This window comes from Camelus bactrianus, chromosome 25, assembly GCF_048773025.1.
Source record: "Camelus bactrianus isolate YW-2024 breed Bactrian camel chromosome 25, ASM4877302v1, whole genome shotgun sequence".
Lineage (NCBI taxonomy): Eukaryota > Metazoa > Chordata > Mammalia > Artiodactyla > Camelidae > Camelus > Camelus bactrianus.
The window spans coordinates 7,949,132-7,976,764 of NC_133563.1; the positions used below are offsets into that span (position 1 = coordinate 7,949,132).

The 27,633-nt window shown below is 33.4% G+C and overlaps 1 protein-coding gene across 10 annotated transcripts in view; it reads left to right on the top strand.

Moving 5' to 3' along the window:
- The window catches only part of VPS13B (vacuolar protein sorting 13 homolog B), a 627,348-nt gene that overhangs the window by 246,661 nt on the left and 353,054 nt on the right, over window positions 1-27,633 (top strand). For all 10 annotated transcript variants that reach the window (XR_006725148.2, XM_045517215.2, XM_074352636.1 and 7 more), the window contains exons 22-23: window positions 16,850-16,977; window positions 26,924-27,158. Coding sequence is in view for 9 of the 10 variants with exons in the window: in XM_045517215.2 (XP_045373171.2) it covers window positions 16,850-16,977; window positions 26,924-27,158 (363 nt within the window). In the remaining variant the exon portion in view is untranslated. The remainder of the gene's footprint in view (window positions 1-16,849; window positions 16,978-26,923; window positions 27,159-27,633) is intronic.

Consider the following 27,633-nt stretch of genomic DNA (forward strand, 5'->3'; position numbering starts at 1 on the left):
TTAGTGGTTATTTAACAGTCTGTGCCACAATAACTTAAAATGGAACGTCACAAGCTGAGTTTTGGAAGACAGAAAATAAATGTTCTCCTTTTATTGGGGCTATCAGAAGTCAAAGCTGGTAAAAGTCTTTTCATGTCTGAGATATGGCTTAGATTTTTCACAGTGAGAGATACAGGTTTGGGAGTCATCAACCTGTGGATCATAGTCAAAGCCTCTCCAAGGGCATGATCTCTCAGGGAGGCCTTACACTGCAAGATAAGAAGAAGGCCCCAAATCCAATTCTGAGTTACTTTCTCATTAAAGAGTAAGGAGTAGGAGCCAGTGGAGGAGACTGAGAAACATCATTCTGGAAAGCAGGCAACAAAGGAACGTCTAAGATAACATAATTGAAAAGAGTTGTAGGAAGAGGGTGTGACTGCGTGGTGTGCTGTAGTCATCAAGAAAAATGAGACTGAAAAACTTTAATTGGCCAACATCAGTTGGCCAGAGGAGCTTTAGTCGTTAGGGAATGAATGGGGATTGAGCATGTAGAAACCAGCCTCTGTCTGTACACAACTCTTTCAGGAGTTTTGACTCTTGAGAAACTTGGGTAGGTCGGTCAATAGTTGTAGTGAGGTAAAGAGGAGAGAAGAAAAAATTGGAGATACGGTAAAGTTGGGAATAATTTATACAGTGAGATCACAGGTCTTAAAAACAGATGTAGGATTTAACAGCGAATTGTCACTTCCTCTGAGAAAGAGGTAAGAAGATAAAGAGTATGTACCATTATAAGCCAATTTAGTTGATTTTCTCTTCACAAACAAATATTTATGGAGACTAAGTATAACTTTCCTTGCACTGTTTCAGAGACTATAAGAGATTAGGAAATGTATAATTTTTTCAAGGCAAGCCCCTTGTTTTTCACATACAAGGAGTATGTTCCTTCTAAGAAAATAAGAGATGACATTACACTTGACCTTTTTTTTTTTAAGTTTAATATATTACACCAAGTTTGAAATTCCTTTGAGCCTTAAAAAAAAATCATTCTCTCCACAGGCAGTATAACTTATAGGATGGTTTTAAGGAGGGAGATTTCCAGTTTTTGTTAGTAATAGTTTCTCCTGAAGGCACTGATGTATTTTTGGGTTCTAATTTTTTTTAAGAATTGTAAAGTATAAGTAAAATGGATCACACTAGTATAGTTACTCATCTAAAAATGGTTAAGCCATCCTTAATTTGATTAAGCTTGAATATTGAGCAGATATGTTTGTAATTACAATATAGAATTAGTGTTAATGTACATGGAATATATTTTTTGTGGATTTATGTATATTAGAAGTTGCTCACTTTAATCAAGTAGGTTATAAAATTCCATTCCTTTCTGTTTAATTACATATTTAATTTCATTAGAAAATATTAAAGCATGAGTACACACTAATGCATAATATGTAATTGATTTTATTCTTTCAGGGATAAAAAAATGTGGTTTAAAAATATTTTCCTTTTATAGACTAGAAAAAGCTTTAAAATAAAATGAAATTTATTTAATAAAATATATTTAAAATAAATTGAAAATATTCATATACTAGTCAGAATTTAATGAAAATATAGATTTATTAAATGGTTCTTTTTCTTTTTTTACTTTGTAAGAAAAATTACTTTTATTTCTAAACCTAAAATTTATGGGAAAAAGTATTAGCAGCCTGCAGAGTTTAAAATGATACTTAATATTCCAATTGTAAATTGTTTCTCTACTATTCTGGGCAATGAACATAATTTATAATCAGATACCTTTTTTTGTATTGAGTTATAGTCAGTTTACAGTGTGTCAATTTCCAATGTAGAGCACAATTATTCAGTTATACGTGATCATACATATATTCATTGTTGCATTCTTTTTCTCTGTGAGCTACCACAAGATCTTGTGTATATTTCCCTGTGCTGTACAGAATAATCTTGTTTATCTATTCTACATTTGTCTGTCAGTATCTACAAATTTCGAACTCCCAGTCTGTCCCTTCCCACTTTCCTCCCCCTACCATTTCTAAGCTTAGTTTCCTAAAGGATTCAGTAGATGCCAGATGATCATTTGACATATCAGCCAGAGTCTAGATGATTGCAGCTATCAACTACAGTTTCTTCATACTTTGATTTTTTTTTATGTTTCACAAAACATCCCTTGATCACTTGATGATGACCTTTTATAGACATGTTTGATAATTGCATTGCTCACTTGGTTCTACTACATAAGTGAATTTCTTTCATTGCTAGTGTTCATATGAGGACTCCTCAAGGAAATCATCAGCTCAGGAAGAAACGTCATTTGTACTTTTTTAGTATGTCTCTTCCTGTGTCCAGCAGAATGCTTATAGTTAGTGTTTGCCAATTAATTCCAAGAATGTATTCAGTTTGTTAAGCAAACTACATTTATTGATTTTTATTTTAAAATGTACTACAGTTTGTATTACATGCACATAGTCTTTTCTTCTTGAAACCTCAATTTTCGAGAATTAGACCAGTTACTATTTCGTATTTAATTAAACAAAATACTTGTTCCATTAGCTCCTTGACTCATTTTTTTTTTTTTTACTTCTCTAGGACAGTAAAGGAGATTTGTTTATGTATGGTTTCTTTTAATATGTTCAAATTTTACTCTCACTTTTACTCTGAAGGTAGACTGTAGCCTCCACTGAATTTTGTCAGAGGCAATGTCTTTAGAAGAAGGTAAATTATTTTAATTTTGAGAAGTTACTTTTAAATTCTACATCATTTGGAGTTATTTTACTGTGATTACTGTCCTCACCTCTTTACTCCTTCCCCTTTTAAATTTCTTGGTCGAAGCTTGGATTAAAACAAAACTAAGTAGAAAAAACCAAACCAAACCACTGTTTTTGGTTTCCTTGAACACAGCTGAGGCAGGCTCACATTTTGTTAAAAGCATTACTAAATAGTAAAAGAATGAATTAAAACAAGTACAGAGGAAACAAACTGTTTGAAAGTAGTTTATCTTTAGAGTAGTAGTCATCAAACTTTTTTCTTAGTACTTTCTTATCAGTGAAAAATTTTGAGCCAGCTTCTGTGGTATATCATTTATTGATTTATGCATTATATATGTGTATCACTATATTAATACATTATAAAGCATTCAAGAAAATGTTAACTTTAACATTTAAATCTTACTATTCTGATTGAATTATAATAATACGTTAACCATATTAACAGTGAGAGTAAAATTATACTTCATTTTTAAAAATAAAGTTTAATGCTTTGTTATAACAACCTAAAGATTTAGTTCTTAATTCAGTTTATTTCAGTAATTGATTTTAGTGGCTGACATAACTGACAGCCACCTCACTGAGATATACAGATTCAAGAGGAGAAGAGGCATCATTGATGTACTCAGGACACTTTTCATTCTTAGCCATTTTGCAAAGATCTTATCAACATCAGGCTAGTGTGTTTCTATCTTTCTTATATCGATAAGGTATTCTTCCAAATTAATGGAAAGACGTTGCCTGTTTTTAAAAAAAATTAGTGGCATCTTTATTTTCTTGTTTTTAAATTAGTGGTCTCTTTAATCCATATGTTTGGGTGTGTGTATTTTACAGGAATCTTTTAAAAGTATGTATCCAAATTATAAGGATTCATTTACTTATATGTAGGTAATACAATTTGGTTAAATGTAGATAATAAAACTTATAAATTTGATTAACTGTGTATGTGTAAATTGTAATATGCCACAGTTAACTGAAAACTGAAGAGTGAAGGATCCCTGCCAGTTCCTTCCTATTACTGAATGTCTGCTCTTCCTTCAGTATATTTAGCGTAGTGTTTTGAGTGGCCTTCTGACATGGAGAAGGACCTCAATGTGAGTCTACTTTACTAAACATTAACTGTGTGTCTTTTTCATTTTTAGATAAAAGTAAATAGGAATACATATTTTTCTCATATTTGTCCCCTACAGCTCAGTGGATGGTCTTGTGGTTTGTGCACCACATTTTTGGAGGACATTGCTATATTGGGACGCAATTACCTGGAAGTTTAGGATAATCTAGAGAAAGTCTGTCATATGAGGTCCAGGTGGGAGGGTCCCAAGGAGCCAAGTTAAACTGAGAGAATTATTGGCTAATGTAGTTCAAGAAATCTTATGGAGTGGAAAAAAAGATTAGAGGAGTTAAAAAATCAATAGCATCCCCAAATACACAGGCCCAGGCAGAAAATCATTGAGATAATGACCAGTAAATGTGGGAATGGAAGGAGGGAGAGCCAGGTGAGCTAGGCAGGGAGTGAAGTTGAATAGCTATTAAGGAGGTAAGCCCCATGTTATGCTGACAGCATTCTGTGGTGTTTTGGAGCCTGTGCCGGCTGTGTAATGATATTACATGGACTGGGTAGGTTTAGCTACTAACATGTTGCCTGGTTTTCCCCTAATTAATAGATGATTCCTTTACTAGAGAAGACACAATTCTAAATTAGGAAGGGCTCTCTGATAAGAAGAGAAAAACTATATTCAAGTGGTTTTTAGTTTTAAAAAAACAGATTATTTATTGGTTATCTCATAACCAAATGGTAAGAAAAGCAAATATAAATCTTTTCTTTGGGATGACTTAGAGATTTCATTCCATTAGGATTCTGTCTTTTAAAATCTTGGCTTATCTTTCTCTTAATGACTATATTTTTCTTGACTTAGCAGTGTATGTGGCTGTGATACCTCTGGACTCACTTACTTAAGTCTCTCTGATCAGAGAGAAAGGGATCTGTTCCAGTGTCTGTTGAAAACATACCTGAAGAAGATTTTATTTGGCCTTTTTGGCTCATGTGCACACATCTTGGACAATCACTGTGGCCAAGGAGGTTAGTTATGATTGGCCCGGTGGCAGCCCAGGTTGGGTCACGTGTCTACCTCTGTGTTCAGGGGAATGAAAATGTAGGGATAACAGAAACATGACCTCTGGGGATAATTTTTGAGAGTCAATCAGCTTTTCCAATTATGTCTGCTAACTTTTCACTTTACCGTCAGTCAGAACAGCTTGAAAACACAAAATGTTGATTATATTACACTTAGACTAAATCACATTCACACATTTCTGTTTTGATAGGAATAAGGTAAATGAATTATGAAGGTAATGCACACATGAATGGAGTGCAGGATGAAAAGTAGTTTAGAAGAGAAAGACATGGGATTACAGACTTTACAACATGTTTTCATTTGTTTCTTAACCTAGAGTTTATTCAGCTGGGGGAAAGGAATTAAGAGGTGTTTTTGTTATATACAGTTTTGAAAAGACAGTTCTGCTTTATACAGTTTATTAATTTTGCAACTTTGTTTTATTATAAACAATTTCTTCTGGAGATTCATTAATTTGAGTTATCATTACATACAATTTAAAACATGTCAGTTAATTTTAAAGTTCTTTGAGAACACATGGTGTTGTTAATAAGTACGTAGAAAGGTTTTCGAATATAGAGTTCTTCTCTGGAAATAAATTCTTTCAAATATAGAGTTTTTACACAAACTGGCAAGAATTCAGCAAAAATTCAACCAAACTGTTTTGTATGCAGTCTTTTCCCCCTCCGTTTAGCAGTCAGAGCAAGATTATAGTTTCCAGATGAAATTCTGAATGTCACATAGTGATGACATATATTTTCCTGGTTGGCTCAGCATAAGATGCAATTTTGCATGCCATGTCACGCTGACTTGCAGAATCCAAAAGCCATTATTTCCCAAGGGGCTTTCTGGAGTGATAGTATCAAATGAAGTTTGTATTCTGATGAAAAGTCTCAGGCATTGCTGCAGTTTCTATGGCAAGTTGCTTAAAGCTTTATATATTATCCAAACTCCAGAAATTCAAAAATAGTATTACTATGTAAAGGGCACTTTCTATTCAAGTTATTTAAATTTATGTTGTCAAATAGAGTTGCTGAAAATAATGATCAATGTAAACTACAAATCAAGAATTTGGAAGATATAGCAGGAAAAAACAGTAAATGAACAACAAAAAACCACATTTTTGACCCAGTTCCCCCCTCCCACTTCAAGCTAACCTCAGACAGCCACATTTTATTCATTTATAAAATGGTAGTAAGTATACCCAACTATCTCACAGATTTAAGTCTTGTTGTAAGACTTAAATAAAATAATGTATGTGAAAATTTTATAAAATGATAAAACACAATTCAGATAAAACACAATTCATATTTGCATTTTAAAAGGAAAACTGTAGGCTTCAAGCAAGGTAAAACTATCTTTAGTTCTTGACCCTGCATTGTAATTTTACTTTTTCTTTTCTTTGTCATCTTTATCATGTTTCTTTTTCTAAATCATCTTAAGTCTGCTTTAAACTCCAGCATTTTCAGTCATGCCTACATATTAACGTTTATTTCAGATTGATGATTTATTTTATATTTGTCTTAACTGGCTTGCTTTGTTATACCAGTCTTTCTTTTCTTCTATTTTCTTCTTCTTCTTCTATTTCTCCTTCTCCTTCTCCTTCGTGTCTCACATCCAGTTGCCTCTACATCACTAAATATCTTACAGGCCACTGAAGCCGGGCACGTATCAAATCTGTACAACTGTGTAACTCTCCCTCACCATCATTGACTATGTTGCTCAAGGCTGAAATTTAGGATTGATCCTTAGTGTCTTCTGTCTGTTCTGCTTCCAAATTATATCTCGAGTCTTTGTTTCATTCTGTCTGTATGCTACTTCCCTAGTCAGAACCAGGTAATTTCTTGTACAGAGTAATGTAAGGGTCTCCTAACTAGTCTCAGTGCTGTCATTTACAAATTATCTTGTCACCTTTTGTCCAGATGACAGCGTGAGCCATCTTATTAAAAAATCTAAATTGGATCATTTCCTTCCCTGCTTGAAACACTCTTGTGACTTACTGCACTTAAGATAAAATTCAGGCTCCTTACCAGGACTTACAAAGTTTGATCTGAACAAGCCTTTCTGTCTGGTTCTTCCATTCCATCTTCTGTCATTTTTCCTTACATTGATCCTCTTTGATTTCTTCAAATCCTGCATGTTTTTTCTTGCCTGGGATCTTTTGCATATTCTGTTTCTGTTGTTCCCATTGCTCCTTTCATAGCTATGTGTTTTTCATACTCTAAGTCTTTGTTTAAATGTTATCCTTTCAGTAAAGAAACCTTTCCTATTTGGTCTTTCTAAAGTAGGTCTGTACCACTCCCCCAGGGTTCCTTACCTTAGCACCTCTTTTCTGTCCTCGTAACATTTATCAGTTTTCCATTTTTTTTTTCTGTCTCTTCGTCCAGACTGTATGTCAAGGGTCATATCTGACTTGTTCATTTTTGTATTCTCAGAATCTAACAGCTATTTCTAGCATTGAGCAAATTGAGTAAATAATTGTTGCGTGTGTGAATAAACCCTTTTTCTTTTGTTGTTTTTATTTAGGGGCTTAATAATCACATTTCTTAACCTTATTTACCCTCTGTCTTTTAATTGATTTAAATTGATGTCCTGTAACTTTCTAGATCAGTTCCCAGATTTCCCAGAGATACTTATCAAATATCTGGGAGAAGGTAGCAGCTTATAGCACAGTTTAGATTGGTACACATTGTCTTTTGGGGTATTCCTGCTGCATCAGAAATTTAGATATGTTTTAAAATGTTGAAGTGTGATAGTAGTCCATGTACAACCTAACATATAGAGGTAAATTTTTATTTTTAGTCAAATAATCAGTAAATATAACCTTGAATTTTTTCAGTGCTCTTAACCCTGTTCTCAGCAATTTTGGGAATTGAAAGTAGTATATGATGTGGCATCTGTTCTGATAAACTTTAGGTTCTAAATAAAGGGGGAAATGTAGTGTGCTATGTGGTAGGCTTTATAGAACTGAGGAGGATCTAGAGAAAAGACTATTAATATAGATTTTAGGAATTGGAAAACTTTTCATTTTGTAAGGCGTACAACTTGAAGGTCAGTCTTAAATAGATGGGGTTTGCATGGTCAAGAGGTTGCAGTTTACTTGGATGGGAACAGCCTGGGAAAGATTTTGAATTGGAGTGGAAAATAAAGTTGAATAGATTCAGAAAGGCTATCTATCTAAGGATCTATCTATCCAGCCATCATTTTTTGCAAGGGGTGAGTAATTGGGTTTATTTATTTATTTCTTTGGTATTTCACTGGAGGTACTGGGGATTGAACCCAGGACCTCCTACATGCTAGGCATGCAGCTCTACCACTGAGCTGTGTCCTCCCCTGTTGCTATTTATTCTTGAATAATATCCTATGGTTGAGACTAGTCTGTAGGATGGATCTGAAGGAGGAAGACCCTTTGCAGAAATGTGAGTTATCCTGCTTTATAGTGATAAAGATTTTCAGCAGGTTAGCAGATGTGGGTTGGAGAAAAAAAGTACAGATATAGGTTATTTTTTAATGTGAAAATTCACTTTCCTTCCTTATCTTTGCAAGAGGTATCTATATTTCTTTCCAGTGACATAAAAATCATTAGGATTATGAATGAGTTATAGCTTCTTGTCCATGGCTATATGCAAGTGGTTTAGAGAAGTGTGAAGGGTCATTATAAGACAATGCTTCTACAGTTATTATACTTCTTACATTATGGTAAAATTTTCTGAAATAGGTCTGTGCCAACGATCCATTTAGTAAGTTTGTTACCCAACTATTTCCCTCTTTTTGGTGTAAACTCCTCAACGACATAATCTCAGTCTCAGGCATATTTGTTTCCCAAGGTCTTAGCATAAGTAGGCACTCAGTAATGCTTATTGAATTGAACTAAGCTACTTTTCCAGAGCTCATAAGTCTTGGAAGAAGATAGCATTTTCCTTTATCTCATTTTCAAGTGTTTTCCAAGCCACACTAATGGAATGGAAGAATAGCAATATAATAAGATTCACAAATTGGCATCTGTCTGCCTTTATTCCTGCTCCACTGAAATTTCCTAAATCCTTACTGATTAAGGAAATGGGAGATGGAGAGAAAGGTGGTGGGTGGCATGGTTCCTCTTTTGCTGTGTTCTTCAGCCCAGTATTTTCGCCAGTATTCTTGCCTTCAGGGAACAGCAAGGAGGACAATCTAGCTGGAGCAGGAAGAGCACCATTAAGAGGGATGTAAGGGAAGGTCAAAACTGCTGGTGGGAATGTAGTTTGGTGCAGCCATTATGGAAAACAATATGGAGATTCCTCAGAAAACTAAAAACAGACTTACCATTATAATCCAGCAATCCCACTTCTGGGTATATATCCAGAGGGAACTCTAATTTGAAAAGATACATGCACCCCAGTGTTCACAGCAGCACTGTTTACAATAGCCAAGACATGGAAGCAACCTAAATGTCCATGGACAGATGACTGGATAAAGAAGCTGTGGTAAATTTATACAATGGAATACTACTCAGCTATAAAAAAGAATAAAATAATGCCATTTGCAGCAACATGGGTGGACCTGGAGATCGTCATTCTAAGTGAAGTAAGCCAGAAAGAAAAAGAAAGATACCATATGATAGCACTCATATGTGGAGTCTAAAAAAAAAAAAAAAAAAGAAAGACTCTGGACTCATCTACAAAACAGAAACAGACTCCCAGACTTAGTAAACAATCTTATGGTTACCAGGGAAAGGGGGTGGGAAGGGATAAATTTGGGAGTTTGAGATTTACAAACGTTAGCCACTATATATAAAAATAGATTTTAAAAAAGGTTTCTGCTGTATAGCACAGGAAGCTATGTTCAGTATCTTGTAATACCTTTAATGAAAAAATATGAAAACAAACATATGTATGTATATGCATGACTGGGACATTGTGCTGTGCACCAGAAGTTGACACATTGTAACTGATGGTACTTCAATTGAAAAAAAAAAGACAATGGGGAAGCCAGATTCTATAGGGACTTAATAAGCCATTTTAAGGACTTTGACTAATAAAAGTGAATAAAATGGAATGCCATAGAAGAGTTTTTATTAGAGGAATATTGTGGCCTTTTGGGGCAGTTTTAATAGTATTTATTACTCTGGATGCTATGTTGAGAATGTGACCACATTTGTGCCATGTGGCTATTGCCGTACATGCCTGTAATCACAGTGACTTGGACCAGGGTAGTATCACTAAAGAATATAATGTCAAATTCTGGGTATATTTTTGGATAGAGCAATTTAAATTATGCCAAATGTCTGTCTCTAGAGGGGTCAGTGTTTTTGTTTATTTGTTTTCATCTGAGCAATTGGAAATGTGGATTTGCTATTTACTGAGACCTGAAGGAATATAAAAGGAAAGATCTAAAGGCAGAGGGAGACTCAAGAGTTTTGGTTTGGCCGTGTTAAATTTTAAATTCCTATTAAATGGAGACATTGAGTAGATAGTTGGATAAGTAGTCTGGAGTTTAGGGGACGGATCCAGACTCTTCCCTGGAAATTTTCACAATGTAGAGGATACTTAAGGCCATGACATGGAGTGAGATCATCTAAGAAGAGAACATTTAAAGAGAAGAGACATGGCACAACAACTGAATCCCTAGATCTTCTAAATGATTAGAGAGCTGGAAAATGAACTAGCGGTGACACCTAGAAAGAGCTACCTGTGAGGTAGGAGAGGAACATAGTATAAACAGTGGTGTCCAGAAGGAAGTGAAGAAAATGTTCTAAGAAGATGGAAATGACCAGCTGTTTCAGATTCCTCTAGTCGTCAGTCAATTCCTTGTAGTCAGTGTTGTCCAGTGGCTGCAAAAAACAACCACAAAAATCTCAGTAACTTTACACAATAGAATTCATTTCTTGTTCAAGGAAAATCTGTTGTTGTGTTCACAATGAATCCCTGCACAAACACTTAGAAAGCATGCTTTTATAGATACCCTGGTGTTCAGGACTGTCTTCAGCTTCTGAAAACTTGTAATGAAACAGTCTATAGCCCTGCTTCAGGTCCTCTCTTTCCCAAGCTTATAACTCTTCCCTCTTTATCCCTTAGTAAGCCTTGCTTTCCCATATGGGCAATTTGTGGATTTGTCTTGTCTCTTTGCCTGTCACTGTTTAAAGCATGCTGCCTTTCCAGAATGATCCACAACCTGGTGTGCAAGGCTTTTTCTCAGGAGGTTTTCTATTTTTATCTTTTAAGTTTCCTTTAAATAATTCAACTCTGGTTAAGGCAGCTGCCCCGTGGCATTATTTTGTCTGGGCAGTGAATACATGGCTGAACAACTTGATTTCCCATGAACAGAGAGGAGAAATAAAAGATTGAAACACTTTTCTTCTTGGTGATCATTTAAAATTTTAAATAAAAATGAAATCATAAATTTTAAATATGTACCTTACACAAAGGTACATTTTTGACCAAAATGTCAAGTAATATGCTACTATGGAAAGTTTAAATAAGGTGCATATATGGTTTTTTTTTTCTCTTTTTTAATCATTAATGATTGATTCAACTAATGTTTACTGAGCAAAAGGCACTATACTCTTTCAAGATACTACATGAAATAAATAAAGGAAACATGGATTGTCCTTTCAGTGAAATGAATACTCTCTTATTATTAGCACTGTACTGAATAAAGTGCATAAACATATGAATTAGTGGTAAGAAGTCTTATGTTTATAGGAAAAATTGCTATAGGAATTTTTTTGTTGTTGTTGTTACTTTCCTATTAGAAGTCATCCTCCCCTATTGACCAAGTACTGAGGTCGGCCTGCTTTTGTGATAGCACCTCTCTAAGACTTTCATACAACAGATGATAAAAACCTGAAACACAAAGGGCTTGATTCTGAGAAGCACTTACTGTGAGAACTGAATTCTACTGCAGCTGAACAAATGTCTTCTGACTCTTTGATATCACGAAGTAACTTTGTTATTATGAGAATCTTTAACTCCTAGAACATAAGCCATTTGGTATCAGATGTTATTATTTGGTGTCATTGGTTTATACATACTATACAATACTTAGAGTTACCATTTAACCATTGACATCATTACTGAAACCCTCAAAATAAGAACAGAGGTTTTTGACATACTAATGTTGAGTAATTGTTACTAGGTTCCATCCAGTTCAACCATAAGGAGATGAAGGAATGTTCTAATATAAATCACTGATTGATATTTAGATGCAAAAAATAGTCATTTAACTCTGTGCCTTGGTGTTTTTAGCTTTATGTGTTTTCAGCTAATTTTATCTAATTCGTGTTATGTTAATAAATATGTACATAAAGATTATTTCTTATTGGAAGAGTAAGATTAGTAGGGGTCAGAATCCAGAATTATCTTCAAAGTCCAGCCATTAACTACTACCATTTATTGCTATCCCATATTACTATGTTCTGCTGCTTTTGGAGAGACAACTATTTAAATGTTTGATAATATACCATGAAGAATTAAATATATTCACAATTATATTGGAATTCTACAATATTATAGAGGAAGGTCCAAATCTGAAACCTTAAGTTGACTCTAAGTGCGGTACTTTTTCCATGACATGAAAAACAAAGGAATAATATTGTACCAAGTTGGATGGTACATGCCTGAGAAATGAATATTTTAACCAACAAAATTTGGACCTCAAAATTACCTTAATTGTTAAAAACAATAAGTGTAATAGTTATCAGACTACCATCTTAAATGTAGGTTTTCTACAGCTCCAGTGAGAAAGGACAAGTATACTGTTTTCTGAACTATTTGTGGTACCAAGATCCTCAGTAGAAATGTACATTTATTACATATTTGGTAGAACTAGAAGTCATTGCACAAAGTTTGAAAAACAGAAGAGGCATGATAACATAGTAGTTAAAAAGCATGGGCTTTGGTGTTAGATGGCCTAGACTGCATCCCTGTTTTGCCACTACCAGTTAGGTGAGCTACGATAGGTTACTTACCTCTCTGTGAACAGTTTCCTTATCTGAAAATGGTAGTAATAAGAGTAAATAACTGTGTCTTCATCGGGGGTTATGAGGTTTAAACTGGCGCATATTTGTAAAGCACTTAGAGTGGCACCTGGTATGTAGTAAATGTTACAGAAATTTTGGTTAAAGTATGGATCAAGATTGGCAGACTTTATAAATGTATACATGTCATCCTTAAAATAGACATAATTACAGGGAAAAAACTGTCCTTTTTAAAAAACAAATTTGTCTTCATATTATCTTTAAGAAAATATGATGGATTGAAAATTAGTATATCCAAAATAGGGTGCTTTTACACTTCTAAAAGCCAGATCATGTTATTTAATGAGAATTTTAAACTGATTATGTTTTTCATAGCCTTTTGGAAAGCACTTTTAAGCCATATACAGATTTCAGGGTCTCCTTTAACTTCTTAAATTAAGTAATTCTATCACATAATACAGCATTTATAATAAATATGTGGCTGTTTTGGTTAGTAGTGACTTGAAATACTGCTTAGCAGTCAGATAATGGTGCCCATACGGCTTGATAACGTTAATTAGATGTATTTATTTTCAAACTGTGATAATATTATTTATACAACACTAATATTCTGTATCACTAGATTTAAAAAATTCAACCATAAACAAATTTTGTAGAACTTTTGCTATTCATGGTTTCAAAGAGTTTTAAAATTTGGTCTGCATTTTAAAATATTAATTTTTTATAGACTTTTTTTTGAAGGGTAGTTTTAGGTTCACATTAAAACTGAGGGGAAGGTACAGAGAGTTTCCTCATATGCCCTGCCCCTACACACGCATAGCCTCCCTCATTATCAAAACCCCTCACCAAGGTGATACATGGTTATAATTGGTGAATTTATACTGACCCATCATTATTATCCAAAGTCTATAGTTCTCATTAGGGTTCACTCGTGCTATTATACATTCTTATACTTCGGACAAATGTATACTAACATGTACCCATCATTATAGTGTCATACAGAGTAGTTTCACTGCCCTAAAAATTCTCTGTCCTCTGCCTGTTACTCCTCTCTCCTTCCCAGCTCCTGTACTGAGCTTTTTATTGTCTCCATAGTTTTGCCTTTTCCAGAATATCCTATAGTTGGAATTAAACAGTGTGTAGCCTTTTTAGATTGGTTCCTTTCACTTAGTAATATGCATTTAAATTTCCTGCATGTGTTTTTATGGCTTGATAACTCATTTCTATTAAGTGATGAATAACATTTCATTTTCTAAATGTATCTCAGTTTATTTAGCAGTTCATCCACCACAGGACATCTTGGTTGCTTCCGGCTTGGCAATGTTGCATAAAGCTGCCTTAAACATCTGTGTGTAGGTTCTTATGAGGCTGGTCTACATTTAAGTCAGTTGTTTAAATTGGCAGAGTTCTACAATAAGTTTACGTAACCATCTTCTTCTTGTAACTACTAAAGTATAAAAGAATAGCAGTGAAGTCCAAGTGAATGGAAAGTAAATTAAGGTGTGTTTTATTTTAAAAATTACAATGAGAAATTCACTGTCGTAAAACATTAATTCTGAAATATACAGGGTAAAGAGTTAAATAGCTCACCTCACCCCTCATCAGTTCCGTTTTACTGTCCTCAGAGATAACTCTGTCAAGGGTTTGTTTTTTACCCTTTAACTTTTCTGTGTATGAAATGAACAAATACATGCTCAAACTCACACTGTTTTTTAAAAAAATATTTGGATTATACCACACATATTTTGTTTTCATTTTACAAGTTATTGAAAATGATTTCTGTCATACCTTTAACTGTTCAGTTTTAAATGATTAAATTATAATCTGTATTAAAGGTATTCCAAAGTTAATTTAACCATTTCTTTTTTGATGGACAGATAAGTTGCTTAGCATTTTCTTTCTCCCTTCCCCTTCCTACCTTCATTTGTTTTGCTGTTTCAAATAATACTGCTGATACTCCTGACGCTGAACATCTTCTCTAACTTGTTGATATGCATGCACTCTCACATGTGTTAGTATTTCTGTTGCCTAGGTTCTTAGAAATGGGATTTTTTGTAGAAAAACATGCATGTTTGAATTCTGGTAGATACAAAATATCCTCTGTTGTAACTTTACTGTGTACTTATTTGTATTCCCTGTATGTGAAGCATTCTAACGAGGGGCTTTGACACTGTCAAAAATTTTTAAATATAAGTTAGCTCTAAAATGTTTGCCACCATGACAATTGAAAAGGATATATGATTGTTGCCTTAATTTTTGTTTGTTAGTGAAGATGAATGTCTCTTAATAAATTTATTGGCCAAATTACATTTTTTCTGTGAATTATCCATTCATATTCTTTTCCAGTTTTAACAGTTGTTTATCCTTTTGCCATATTATCTTCAATTGGATCTGTAATGGAACTCTCAACTTGACAGTCTAAAACTACATTTCTTTCCCTCTTGATTCTTCTCACCCTACAGGTTCATCCTTTCAGTTGCTCAGACATAAAACTTAGGAGTCATACTTGCTTTGCTTTTCTCTCTTCCTGTACTTCTAGTCCATTAGTAAATCCTGTTGGCGGTATCTTGGAAATGGATACAGAATTTCACCACTTCTCATTACTGCCATTGCTGCCACCATCTTTCATAACTTGTCTTCCTTTTTTAATACTTAATGTATGTAGTCAGCATTCTACACAGTAGCCCGAAATATTCTTTCAGAATATGTCCATTAATTTCATGACTGTGTTTAGAATCCATCATCGTATCCTGGCTCCCTCAAAGTAAGACCCAACTTTCTTACCATGGCCCACATAAGCCCTGTGTGATTTGGTCCCTAGCGATAGCTCTGTCCTCGTCTCCCATTTCTCACTCTTCCTCTGTTCTAGCCATCCTTGCTTTTATACTGTTTCTTGAAAGTCCTAAGTACACTCCCAGCTTGAGACTTTGTATTGTTCTCTCTGCCTAGAATGCTCTACTCCTATCTCCACAGATCTCTCTTAAACTTTTTTTAAGACAAACATTTCTTGAATTTCAAATATGTATAGTATGTTAGACTGTAGAATTATGAGAAAAAAGATTTATGTCTCATGCCTTTAAGATATTGTTACCTAGTATCAATACAAATATGCAAACTAAGTTGAGAGAAGAAAAAAAATATGAGTAGATATAGCATTTGTCATCCTTATAGTGGTGATATGGTGGCATTTACTTTGGAGAACATTCTGTGATCAATCAAACTTAGTAAAAGTCTTGAAAAGTAAGATCTGTTTTATTTATCTTATAGTATTTAAAATAACACCTATAAATTATATGTTTGCATTAACACAAAATGTATTACCTAAATATATATGGATCTGTTCAGATATATCTTACTATACATTATAGTATAATTTTTGGAATTTACATATAAAATTATTGAAGTTCTCTAATTTCTTTATTTTAGTTGAACAAAATTTTTAATAACATAAAACTGCTTTTTATGTAATCAGTACTTCTTTTGGTTACCAGCAGTTTTAAAATTGAGTTTCAAATCAGTTTTAAAATTGAGAGATCTTGTGAGTAAGGTTTTGTTATCAGAAAAATTCACAAATGGGAGACATATTTCCTATCAGTTTCAGGTAAAGCCAGTGCTTTGTAGTTGTATTTTTTTCTTCAAGTAAGACTTTTATTGCTGTGTTAACTTTATACTGAGAAATGAACAGATTATTAGGTTACAACTTAATAAATTTTCATGGAATGAATACATCCATGTATTCAATAAATAGAACATTACCATTGCTCCCCAAACCCACCTCCCAATCATCAATCCCTGACAAGAGTCAGAAATACTCTCCTGACTTTTAATAGGTTAGTTTTGCTTATTTTTGAATAATTGCAAAAATCAGTAATTCTGTAAGATAAAATGATCTAATGTGATATTTTATAATCTCATATAGAAGCTTTAATTTTAGGCAAGGAAAGAAATACTCTCAAAATATTTTCTGTATATTTTTGTGAAAGTGTAAGGTGTATTTCTGTTAAATAATTAGCTGTTCTTATACTTAGAGTCCAGACCGTTGTCAGTTCCTGTGAAAGCCATGCTGAATATATCTGAAGGCTGTAGAAGTCCTGAGGAAAGAATGAAAGAATTTATTGGAGTGGTGTGGAATGCAGTAAAAAGTCTCACATTGCAGGTAAAATAAAAGTTAGAAATATCGTGGCTTTAGTTTATATGACTCTTTTTAATTTTCAGAGGTACCTTTAATGTTGGTAAAAATGTTCTCACTGGTGATGCTTATGTATACTACCTCATTTTCATAATTTAGAAGAAAACTATTGCTGTACTTTGCATGTTATTAACAGTGATATGAAACACTTGTGCTTTTCCTGATAGATTTATAAAACCACAGATTTTGAGATGTTCCTTGAATTAAAAAAATTAATTAATTGCATTTTTTGTTTCTTTTAAGCTTTATTTAATATATTTTCAATGGTCGGTGTATAAATCCCATTCTTGGTGCTAAAATAAAAGCTTAGTTGGAATAATTAGATAACCCTTCTATTTTTTCCTACCTAACCATAAACTAGATATGAAAATTATAATTATTTATTTATCTTATTGTTATTAAATTTTCTTTTTACTTATTTTCACTTCTAAGTAGACATAATTTAATCTTTTTAAATTACCCTTCTTCTACATCATGTTTAAACTGATGAAAATATACAATTAAATTCTTATCTTCTTTCATAGGTATTAGGTAAGGGTAACTCAACAGTTTTTAAGTTTTTGTGTAGATCTTTTCCACTTTGAAATAAGATATGGAAGACTGAGGTCAGAGGCATCTTTGTGGAGTTTTATGTGTATCAGACAGTAATATCTAAGTATTGGGGTCTTTCACTTCTGTTTAAGATGTAGAAAATTGCAAAAGAATGTTGTTCCCACCTTTTGAACACGAGCAAGGTGGATGACCTGGAGATTATACCGGGAAGCTTCACACACATAAACTGCAAGATAATGCGTATGTGCTGTTTTTTGCTGCTACATTTGTAGTAATTTGTTATGCAGCATAGAAAAGTGATAACTCACAATACAAACACGTTATGCATAGCTGTAATGTAGTCTGATTACTATAATGAAAACTTACCAAAATTACTTTTCAGAAATCTGAAACATCTCCAGTTGCCTCCTATCAGTATGTGAATATGATTACTGTTGACCCTTGAACAACATAGGTTTGAACAGTGCAGATCCACTTATATGTGGATTTTTTTCAGTATTTCAGTACTACTTGATCTGTAGTTGAATCTGCAGATGCAGACCGTGAATCCAACAGGTGGGCTGTAAAGTTATATATGGATCTTCCGCTGTGAGGGGTCAGTGCCTCTAATCCTTCTGTGGTTCAAGGGTCAACTGTATTTCAAATCTATCTAATACCAGAGCCACTAACCTGGATTTTGGGAGTCCTTTACAGCCTCTCTCTTCTGAGCATGCTGCTTATAGAAAATTCAGAGAAGAGTAGGAGGGAGAAAGTGTGTTTTGTCATTCTTTTGTTGTCATTTTAACTTTTAGCTTGCAAGAAATATGGCCTTTTCACAGATACCAGCTGCATCTCACCAATCTCAGCCAGTGTTAGGCCTTTTACTGTTGATATTATCCTCGTAACTGTAGCTCCCTGTGTTGACTTACCTGTCTTTCTCCTTTCAAGGTTCTTTTGATGTGTTGGTGGCATCAAATAGGAAGAGAGACAGCAGCAATGCAGGAAACATTCAGTGCCTTTACATTGCTTGAGGTTGATTGTAGAAGCAGAAAACAGACAGTGCTCTTAACATGTTGCTGATCATTTATAGTCAATATTACTTTCTTTAATCTATAGTAAACTACTGTCTCCTTATGATCTTTTTTACTGTTTTTCATTCAGTCCTTGTATAAACATTTACCCATGCCATCCTTCATGATAGTAGTGTCTGGTTTTGTTCCTCATAGCTATTTATATTTATTCATTTACTTGTATGTAGCTTTTCTGTATAACAAAATCTTTCATCTAAGGGGAGACATTACTGATGGGAATGAGGGTAGTACATGGGCAATTGTATCTCAGTTACATTCTCTTTCTCAGTTTGGTCCATCTCAGTCTGTAGTGTTAGGTTACTCTAGTCTGTAGTCACAAGAAAATAAATTTAAGGAGTCTTTTTTCTTATTTCTTGTGTTTCTGCATAATGCCACATGGGCTCCTCTAAGTTCACTGATTAATTAACACATTCTGTTTTTACTCTTTAAATCATCAGTAAATTAAGTGGGTTTTTTTCCCTGATAAGTACTACCCATCATCTTGTTACGTATTATTTTGTTATCTTCTAGAAAGAGTAATCTGTGGTGTTTTTAGTAGTCAATAAGTACTAGAGTGATTAGTAATTAAGAAGATGTATAACTACTTAGAGCATATATTTCTACTATAATTATTACATAAATAAATAACACTGAACTCATCTGATTATAGTTCAATCTTAAGTTCTAAATGTTAATTTAATATAAATAGTATTTCATGGAAGAAAGGAATAATCCAAATATTATTAGATCTTTCTGCGGTGCTTTACGTTACATATCATGCCTTTCTTTAGCACTTTACTTTAAGCCATCTTATTCAAGAATTAGTTGTATTTTGATTTCATTAAACTAGGGCTAAGAATTGTTGTAGGAAAGGTATGTATTCTTTGTGTCTTTTCTAAGACTTATTCAGTGTATAATAGATCTTTGTGGACACTTCCCCTGAATATTGATGTCTACCTATTATACAAAATTTGCTTTCTCTTGATTCTTATCTATTGCTTTCTCTTTCTGGCAACACAACTCCTTTCTTTTTTCTTTTTCTCAGTTTTCCTTCTCTGTTCTAGTGAAAGTGCTTTGATACCAAAATAAGCTTACATAGTATTCTTTCATTTCACACGCATGAAATATGTATATGCAATATATAGGTATAGAAATAAAAGTTTGACTATAGTGGGACTGTAGCAGATCCCTTAGTACTTACATGTCTTGTTAAAATTAATTACCTTGTACTCCCCTCAGAAATAGCCCTGGAGTTGATGAAGTGGTGGAATATAATTTGAGGAATTACTCCAAGGTCCTGTTGCTCCTTCATATATCCTGCTTTGCTTTCTGAAATTCCGTATGTCCTTTCTGATAAACATTGTAGTTCCAGGAAAATCTTGCTAAAATATAAGTATTTGCTTAATCATAAGCACGTTAACTCTTTAATACCTTAGTACAAACTTGTTTATTTTTTTAAACAACTAGTTGCCTAGTTGTGAAATGCTTTCTTTCCCTCCATTTATTATTATTTCATTTGTCCTCACATTCAGCACTTAATTTTTGTTATATATCATGCCAAAGGCTGAGGAGAGCTAAGAAACATAATAGTTCCCTTGGTCTAGCAGGAAAAAAGCAAAGAGCCATCTATGAAGTCTTGTGGGGAATGTCTCTTAGAGGGCTCCCTTAGAAAACTTTAATGATCTAAAAGAGAGATGGGCGTGTGCAGGTAAATTTCACTTACTGAAAGGACTCCTAGGGCATGCACTGAGATTCATGATGAATTTAAATACTGTTCCAGGGTAGTATTTATTGATTTGTAGAACTAGATGACACTATAGCATTGTCCAGTATGTAATAACTAGCAAGAATATTTAGCTGTTAGTCTACTTTAGTCCTAAATATTATTTCATGATGCTATAAGTAGTTGTATTAAAAGTAACCTCATTCCTTTTTATCCATTCCACAAAAAATGGACAATTTACTGTAATTACACTTTTCAAATAGCATTTTGAGTAGTCATATAAAAAGGATAAGAAAAATAGTATTAGGTTACGTGATTATTTGACAGCTCTAGGGAAACTTTCCAATTTAAAATTCCAAGTGATATAAGAAATTTTTATGATATTTGTAAGCCAACAAGTAGACACATGAATATCCCACAACACAAGATATTCTGGAAAACATCCTCCCCTGCCCAGGATGAAGTAACAGGGACCGGATTTATCTTGCTGCCTGAAACAACCAAAAATAGACATAGTGTATTAAACAATGGTTTCAATACACTAGACAATAGGAAAAGCTAGGCAGTGATCCCTGCGAGACTTAAGTGTAAAATCAGCAGAACCTACTGACTTATGGATTTGGAAAATGAGAGAAAGGAGCAAGTCTGGTATTCCAGATCTGGTGTGGGTAGATAGAGATGCCATTATATGATAAGAGAAGCAGCTTTTCAGGGTTAGCGGCAAATTGGGAGTTTGAATTTACACATGTATTTGAAATGCCTGTGAGATATCCGGTTATCTATTGGACTGAATATTTGTATATGGAGTTTAAGGAAGAGTTGCACAGTAGCAATACAATTTTGGGAATCCACAGATGGTTAAACCTAGGAGAATGAATCATTCAAAAAAGTACAAGAAGTTGAAGGAGCAATGGGCCAAGTGAATACCATTTCTAAAGTAATCAGTATAAGAGAAAGTATTCTTGAAAAAAATGCTAAGCAAGGGATCAAAAATGTAGGCGGGAAGCCCAGAGAGTTCATGGAAGCCAAGAGTGTATAGAATTTCAAGGAACCATTGGTCAGCAGTATCAGATTCTGAATGGTAACTGTGGGCTTTACTTTGCTTATCTGTGGTATGAGGTGGTTAGATTGAGTCATGTTTAAGATATTTCCAATTCTTACATTTTTGTGATTCTTTTGCCTGTTTTGTAATGATGCAGTGCCTTCATTAGCTTGACCATGAACAATGAACTGTCTTATATGTCATTATGGATTAGTTATAAGTAGAGATACTGATGTTCCTCATTTTTTTCTTCTTTTAGTATTTTTAATTGTGGCCAAATCCACATGTAACATTTACCATCTTAACCATTTTTTAGTATACAGTTTAGTCTGATGTCCCTCATTTGACTAAGCTTATTGAATACAAATTAACATTTAATTACAGGAGTACTCTATGATATATACATGTTATTTTGCATATGATCAAGGAGCCCTGCTTGCCTCACCCCTAGTCCCAGCCCTGTATTATATTTAGACATGTCCAGATGTTAATGTATTCTGAAAAAGTTTAAAGATAAAACTAGATTTTGATCAAAATCCAGGCCCTAAAACTGAGGTTTTTTTAAAGTTAAATCCATTTTCCAAGATGTTCTATGAACCAAAACATACAAAAGAAAGCCCGGAAGTTGTCATCAGATAAAACAGAACATCGCAACTTAAAGCCATCAAAGGATTATTCTTTTAATGGAAGTTTGAGCAAGTAAATGTGTTTGGAATCAGAGTCTCTGGAAAGTTGATTTTGGGGCCCAAGTTGATATTTGCTAAGCCCATGTACTTTTTAACTTATGGTAGAAAGACTTACATTGCATTGAGACATAAACAATACTTGCAACAACCTATTCTTCAAATGGTGGAAAAAAGAACTTCTATACATCATTGTAGTTGGATTATTTTATAGTTCTAGATGTAGAACTTGAAAAATTGAACAACTTTTTTTTTTAATATGGACTTAGTTTGGGGCCCTCTTCACAGTAGATTAGCATAAACTCATTGTTCTTTGCAGTTTTTGTCTGTCTGCTCCTCAGCAAAGATGTTATCTATTATACTTCAAAAAAGTGACATTTTTATTCTGGAATCACATAATTGTCAATGGCATGTAGTTGACAAAATAGAACTACTCTGGCCTAGAATTCAGTAATAAAGGATAACATTACCCTGGCTTTTGCCAAACTCAGTCTCCTTGTCTTTTACATTGAAGAAAATGTTGCTGCCTTATGGCATTTCCTGGGTGTTTTTTTGTAGTTTCTGAAGTCTTCTGATTGTGGACAGTATAGTATAATGGACTCTATTTTTTATCCTTATCTCCTTCTTTTGCTAATAATCTTTTATTCCTTTTAGGAAATGACTTACCACATTCTGTGTGATTTTGATGAGGATGTCAAAGTGTCTCACGTTACCATAAGCCAGTTAAGCTACAACAAGTGAATTTTCTCTCCCAGGAAGTTACAGATAGAGAATGAACAGTGATGCAGTAATCATGTTGCATTATTCTCTTAATATCCTCAAGGCCAGTGAACTTCCTGACTTATCGCCAGGATTAAATAAGAGTAGATGTTTTAGGCTAGACATAACAACTGTCAGTTACCTTAATTATAAAAATAATTATTTATGTTCAATGATTAAAATTTGCACACAGGGCCATATTTTTATTTATAGGCGTTGAGAAAGTGACAGCAATTGCAGGTTAGTTCATTAGAAGGAGAAGGTCTGGGATACAAATATAGGAATGTTTTTTCATGTTTTCCCTTGACTGATGTTTATGTGAAAAATGTGGAGATTTATAATACTCACTGTGGAAAAGAAGACAACCACGGTTCACTTTTGAAGTTTTTAACTAATGCCCTAAATTTTGTATATTCAGATTTCTACTACATAGGAAGATACCCCAAATATTTTCATAATGTATTAAAAATTTATAGAATAGAAAAATTGACTTGAGCAATTGTTTATATATGTTTTGTAGTACAAATATAATACTGCTTATTTTGGTGGCCTCTATATACATAGAAAGCTAAACCATAAGCAAAAGCGTTTTAAAATAAAAAGACTGTGAGCAACGTTTATAAATCTACAAAGGCTAATATATGGGTCTAGTATATATTGGATATTTAGTATATGTTCATTGACTTTATTCAGCAAACATTTATGTGGTACTTAATATGTTGCATCTTTATATCAAAGCTGATTTCCCCCCATTTACAGATGAGGAAACTGAAGTCATGGAAAGATTAAATAACTTGTCAGAGGTTCCACAGCTGGAGTTGAACTCCTGTGGCTGAGAAGTCAGTTTTATTAACTACTCTACGAGGTGTCTCTGTGGAATGAAATGGTGAACAACATGCATTAAACAATTATTTTAATTAATATCAATATCTGATGTTAATAAAAATGATTGTGTTCCCTTATTTAACGGTTGTTTATTTAGTACCTAGTACATGGGAGGTACTACACTTCGTGCTGACACTGTAGAGTACAAAACAGTCAAAGGAGCTGGCGATTTGTTCTGGGAAAATCATATAAGGCTATTAGCATTTTAAAACCTTCTTGTTCTTAAGTGCTAGGACTCTGTCTTTTGTCTCTATTCCTGACTTCCAGCTCACTTAATGGTAGACATTAAAGAATCCATAAATAAAAGAAAGAAAAAGTGAGTGAAAATAGAACCTGCAATACTTCTTCATTTTAATATTTTTTTTACTTGAAACTGTTTCCTGAGGCAGTAAAATACATTCATACTGAGAACATTTCATTCTGTATAAATTTTTTACATATAATTATCACTAAGGTTTGAAGTTTTGAAGAAAGGAAAACACGTTACTTTGGGAATGGGAAGTAGGAACATTATTTAAAGGGCAGACACTATGGTAAAGCATTTATATTAAGTATTCTGTATGATGGACGGTGGGCTAATTAAAATGCTTAGCTTAATGTATAAGTGAAACCTATCTAAAATCTCTTTTTAACTGAGTTATGATCGCAGTTATGTAGCACACAAATTAGAAAAATCCAAGTTTACCAAACCTTACTTCTGGAGGGTAGGGGTACACAGTGCCATATATCTTTTCAAGCAGCACTTGAAACTTAAGAAAAAATGGAACTTGGAACTTCAGAATGCGTAAGAATCATTTCATTTATTAAAAACAATACCAAATAATTTCTGCTTTATTGGTTTATCCTCAGCATATGATACTTAGGTATGTAGCCCTTGACCTAGTAGGAATCAAAATAGAGGTGGTTCTACTTCAAGAATTTGTAATAATCCCTTCACTTTAACACATGAATGTGTTCAATATTGGCGAAAGAACATGTTGCTACCAAAACTGAAATAAGATCCGTGAAACAGAAAGGATGTTGCCATGGAAAAATGAAGTAACACTCAGTGCAGCTGTGATGGATTAATGAATAGGATATTTTTTTAAAAGATCATTTGTGTTTGGTGTGGCTCAGAGGGTCCCAACCAGATGGTTTCCATGAACATGATCTGACCCCCAGTTTGAGGACTTCTTACTGGCAGATTACTTCATTTTCTTTCCCTTGGATTGTCAGATCCTTACATTAACGCAAAATTTACTGCTGCAGATTTATATTCACTTACATAAATCACTCAACATTTTACATTAAAACCACAATTTTAGACATACAGTTTAACAGTTATTTTTAAAGTATAAAAAGATTTCTGTGATATCTTTAGTATATGTAATAGATGTAACTTTATCATTAAGTTTGAGCGATTTGGATTATGTATTTGTTTTGCTTCTTATCATTAAAGAACCCCACAACATATATTTGTTTATTTTTTGGAGTTGCTGTATACATACGTCAGATTCATATGCTGTTGATTCTGCATGCATTGCTGAGGCTGTTTAAATTTGATTAAATAATTTATTTCTGAATTAATGGAAATTTGGAATATATTGTGATTTTTGGAAGTTTTGGCACAATTGAGATTTGTTTCTCAGGACATCTATGTATATATTTGTGTATGGTGGCATATTAACCTAATTATCTCACATTGTTGAAAGCATTTTTCAACATAGGGTCAATACTTAACATGGATTATTAAATACTGACTCTTCATAGTTTGACCCTATAACCATAATTAGTATAGGAGAGTACGCTCTCAGTGTGCCGCTTCAACTTGTACCCTTCTACGTGCACATCACTAATGAATTAGTTCATATTTCGTACATAAATGTAATACATCTTAGACAATATACACTTCTATTTCAGAAGTTAAAAATGTTGTGTTCTTAAATCACTTAACATATACACGCTTAAGCTACAAGATGAAATTCTTGAATGAAAAATTCTCATACTCCATGAACCAGTGTATTTATTTTTGCAAAATAATATATTACTATTTTTCTTCACAAAATTCATCAGTTTGTACATGTACAGAAATGTTGAAGGAAAGATGAGTAAGTTTGCTTATTTATAAGACTGGCAAATTATCTTATCAAGAAATTCCAGACCTGTTATATATGCTCTCGCTAAGGGATATATTAGCTCCAAGAGAAGGTATATTACCATATTCTTAGTTATCTTTTATAAAATATAGTCTCTTTGTTATTTTAATTTGCTAGAATATGCAAGCATTTATCAAACAAATTTTAGTTTTTATTAGATAAAAACAGATAATACTTTTGTATGCCAAATGTTTTATAGAACAGGTCATATTTTGTAATTTTTTAAAAATGATTTAAGTATGCTAGGCTGTTTGGGCAGTTTACTAACCAGGTACAGAATATTACCTTGTAAAAGAGCTAACTGAGACTAATAGGCTTCAACCTACATTGCTTTTGAGTTAAGAACTCATGATGTATTCAGTTTTTGATTTTATCTTACTTAGTCTTATTTGAACTCTACAAGGTCCTGGCAACCTAAGTAACTATACTGGGGATACGGGAACATAAAAATTTCACATGAAATTACAATTTAGGTAATAATTTGAAGTATGATAAAAGTAAGGACTAATGCACTGATTTTTAAGTCTCTTGAATTTTCTTCATTACTATGTATGTCATAGACATATTCTTTAATTTTTGTCTAGAGATATAATTGAATGTTGTACACATTTTTTCTTATATTTCAGTCATAAAGTAAAAAGGAAGGGACAAATTCACATAGAAATAGCTGTTTGTGTTTTTTTTTTTAATTTTTTAAAGTAAGAGCAATAAAATGCTAGTCAGTCCTAAGGCCTTAGCTGGTGTTAACAAAACCTAATGAACTGCAAAAGGAGGAGGATTTTCTCACCTTCTATGCCAGCACATTTTCTTACTCAATCATGTTTCTTGGAAAGAACTGTGGAAAGGCAGATATGTTTTCATTTCATGTCACTGTGCTCTTTTGATCAACTTTATAGCGAGAAACAACACCTTTTCAAGTGTTTGTTATATTCTTTAGTAGAAGTAACTCATAAAGACATAAGTATGGGGCACTTTCTTTTTTGGCTTGCCTCTGTACTCTGGTAAAGATATTAGGTCTTTGAGGATACATTTACTCTCAAATATGATCTGATCCAAAATATTTTGATTCTGCTTTTTTTCCCTAGCTTGAAGTACAGTCTTGTTGTGTGTTCGTCCCAAATGATAGCTTGCCTTCCCCAAGCACAATTGTATCTGGTGACATTCCTGGAACAGTAAGAAGTTGGTACCATGGACAAACCAGCATGCCAGGAACGCTTGTCCTCTGTTTGCCGCAAATAAAGATTGTTAGTGCTGGCCACAAGTACATGGAACCTCTTCAGGACATTCCATTTGTCATCCCACGACCCATCCTTGAAGAAGGTACATCTTTTAAAAAGTCTTCCTAGGGTTATTATATTTTATACTGATAGTTTTAGTTTTATTGTTTTTTTAATATGCCAGTGCATCTGTAAATCAGTCTTCTCATTAGAAGAACTACATGAAAATGAAATAAGTGATCTATTACGTAGATTTAAAATGAGAGCTGTCCAAAGTAAATGAGGTAAGTGATGTTTATTGATAGCCATATCCTTTAATCACACACACATATACAGACTATCTACAAAAGATCATATGCAGTATAGTATAGTCACTGAAATGCTAAACATAGATAAAATTAGCTCAAGAAGACAGTTGGTTTCAGATGTTTGCATTAGGCTGAACTAAGAATTATAAGTAAGTTGATCTTAATTTAACCCACTTGAGTTATGAATGGATATATTATAAATACATAGACAAATGACTATATTGTTTACATCAAGCATAATATATTTCTAGATTACTCATTTATTTAAAT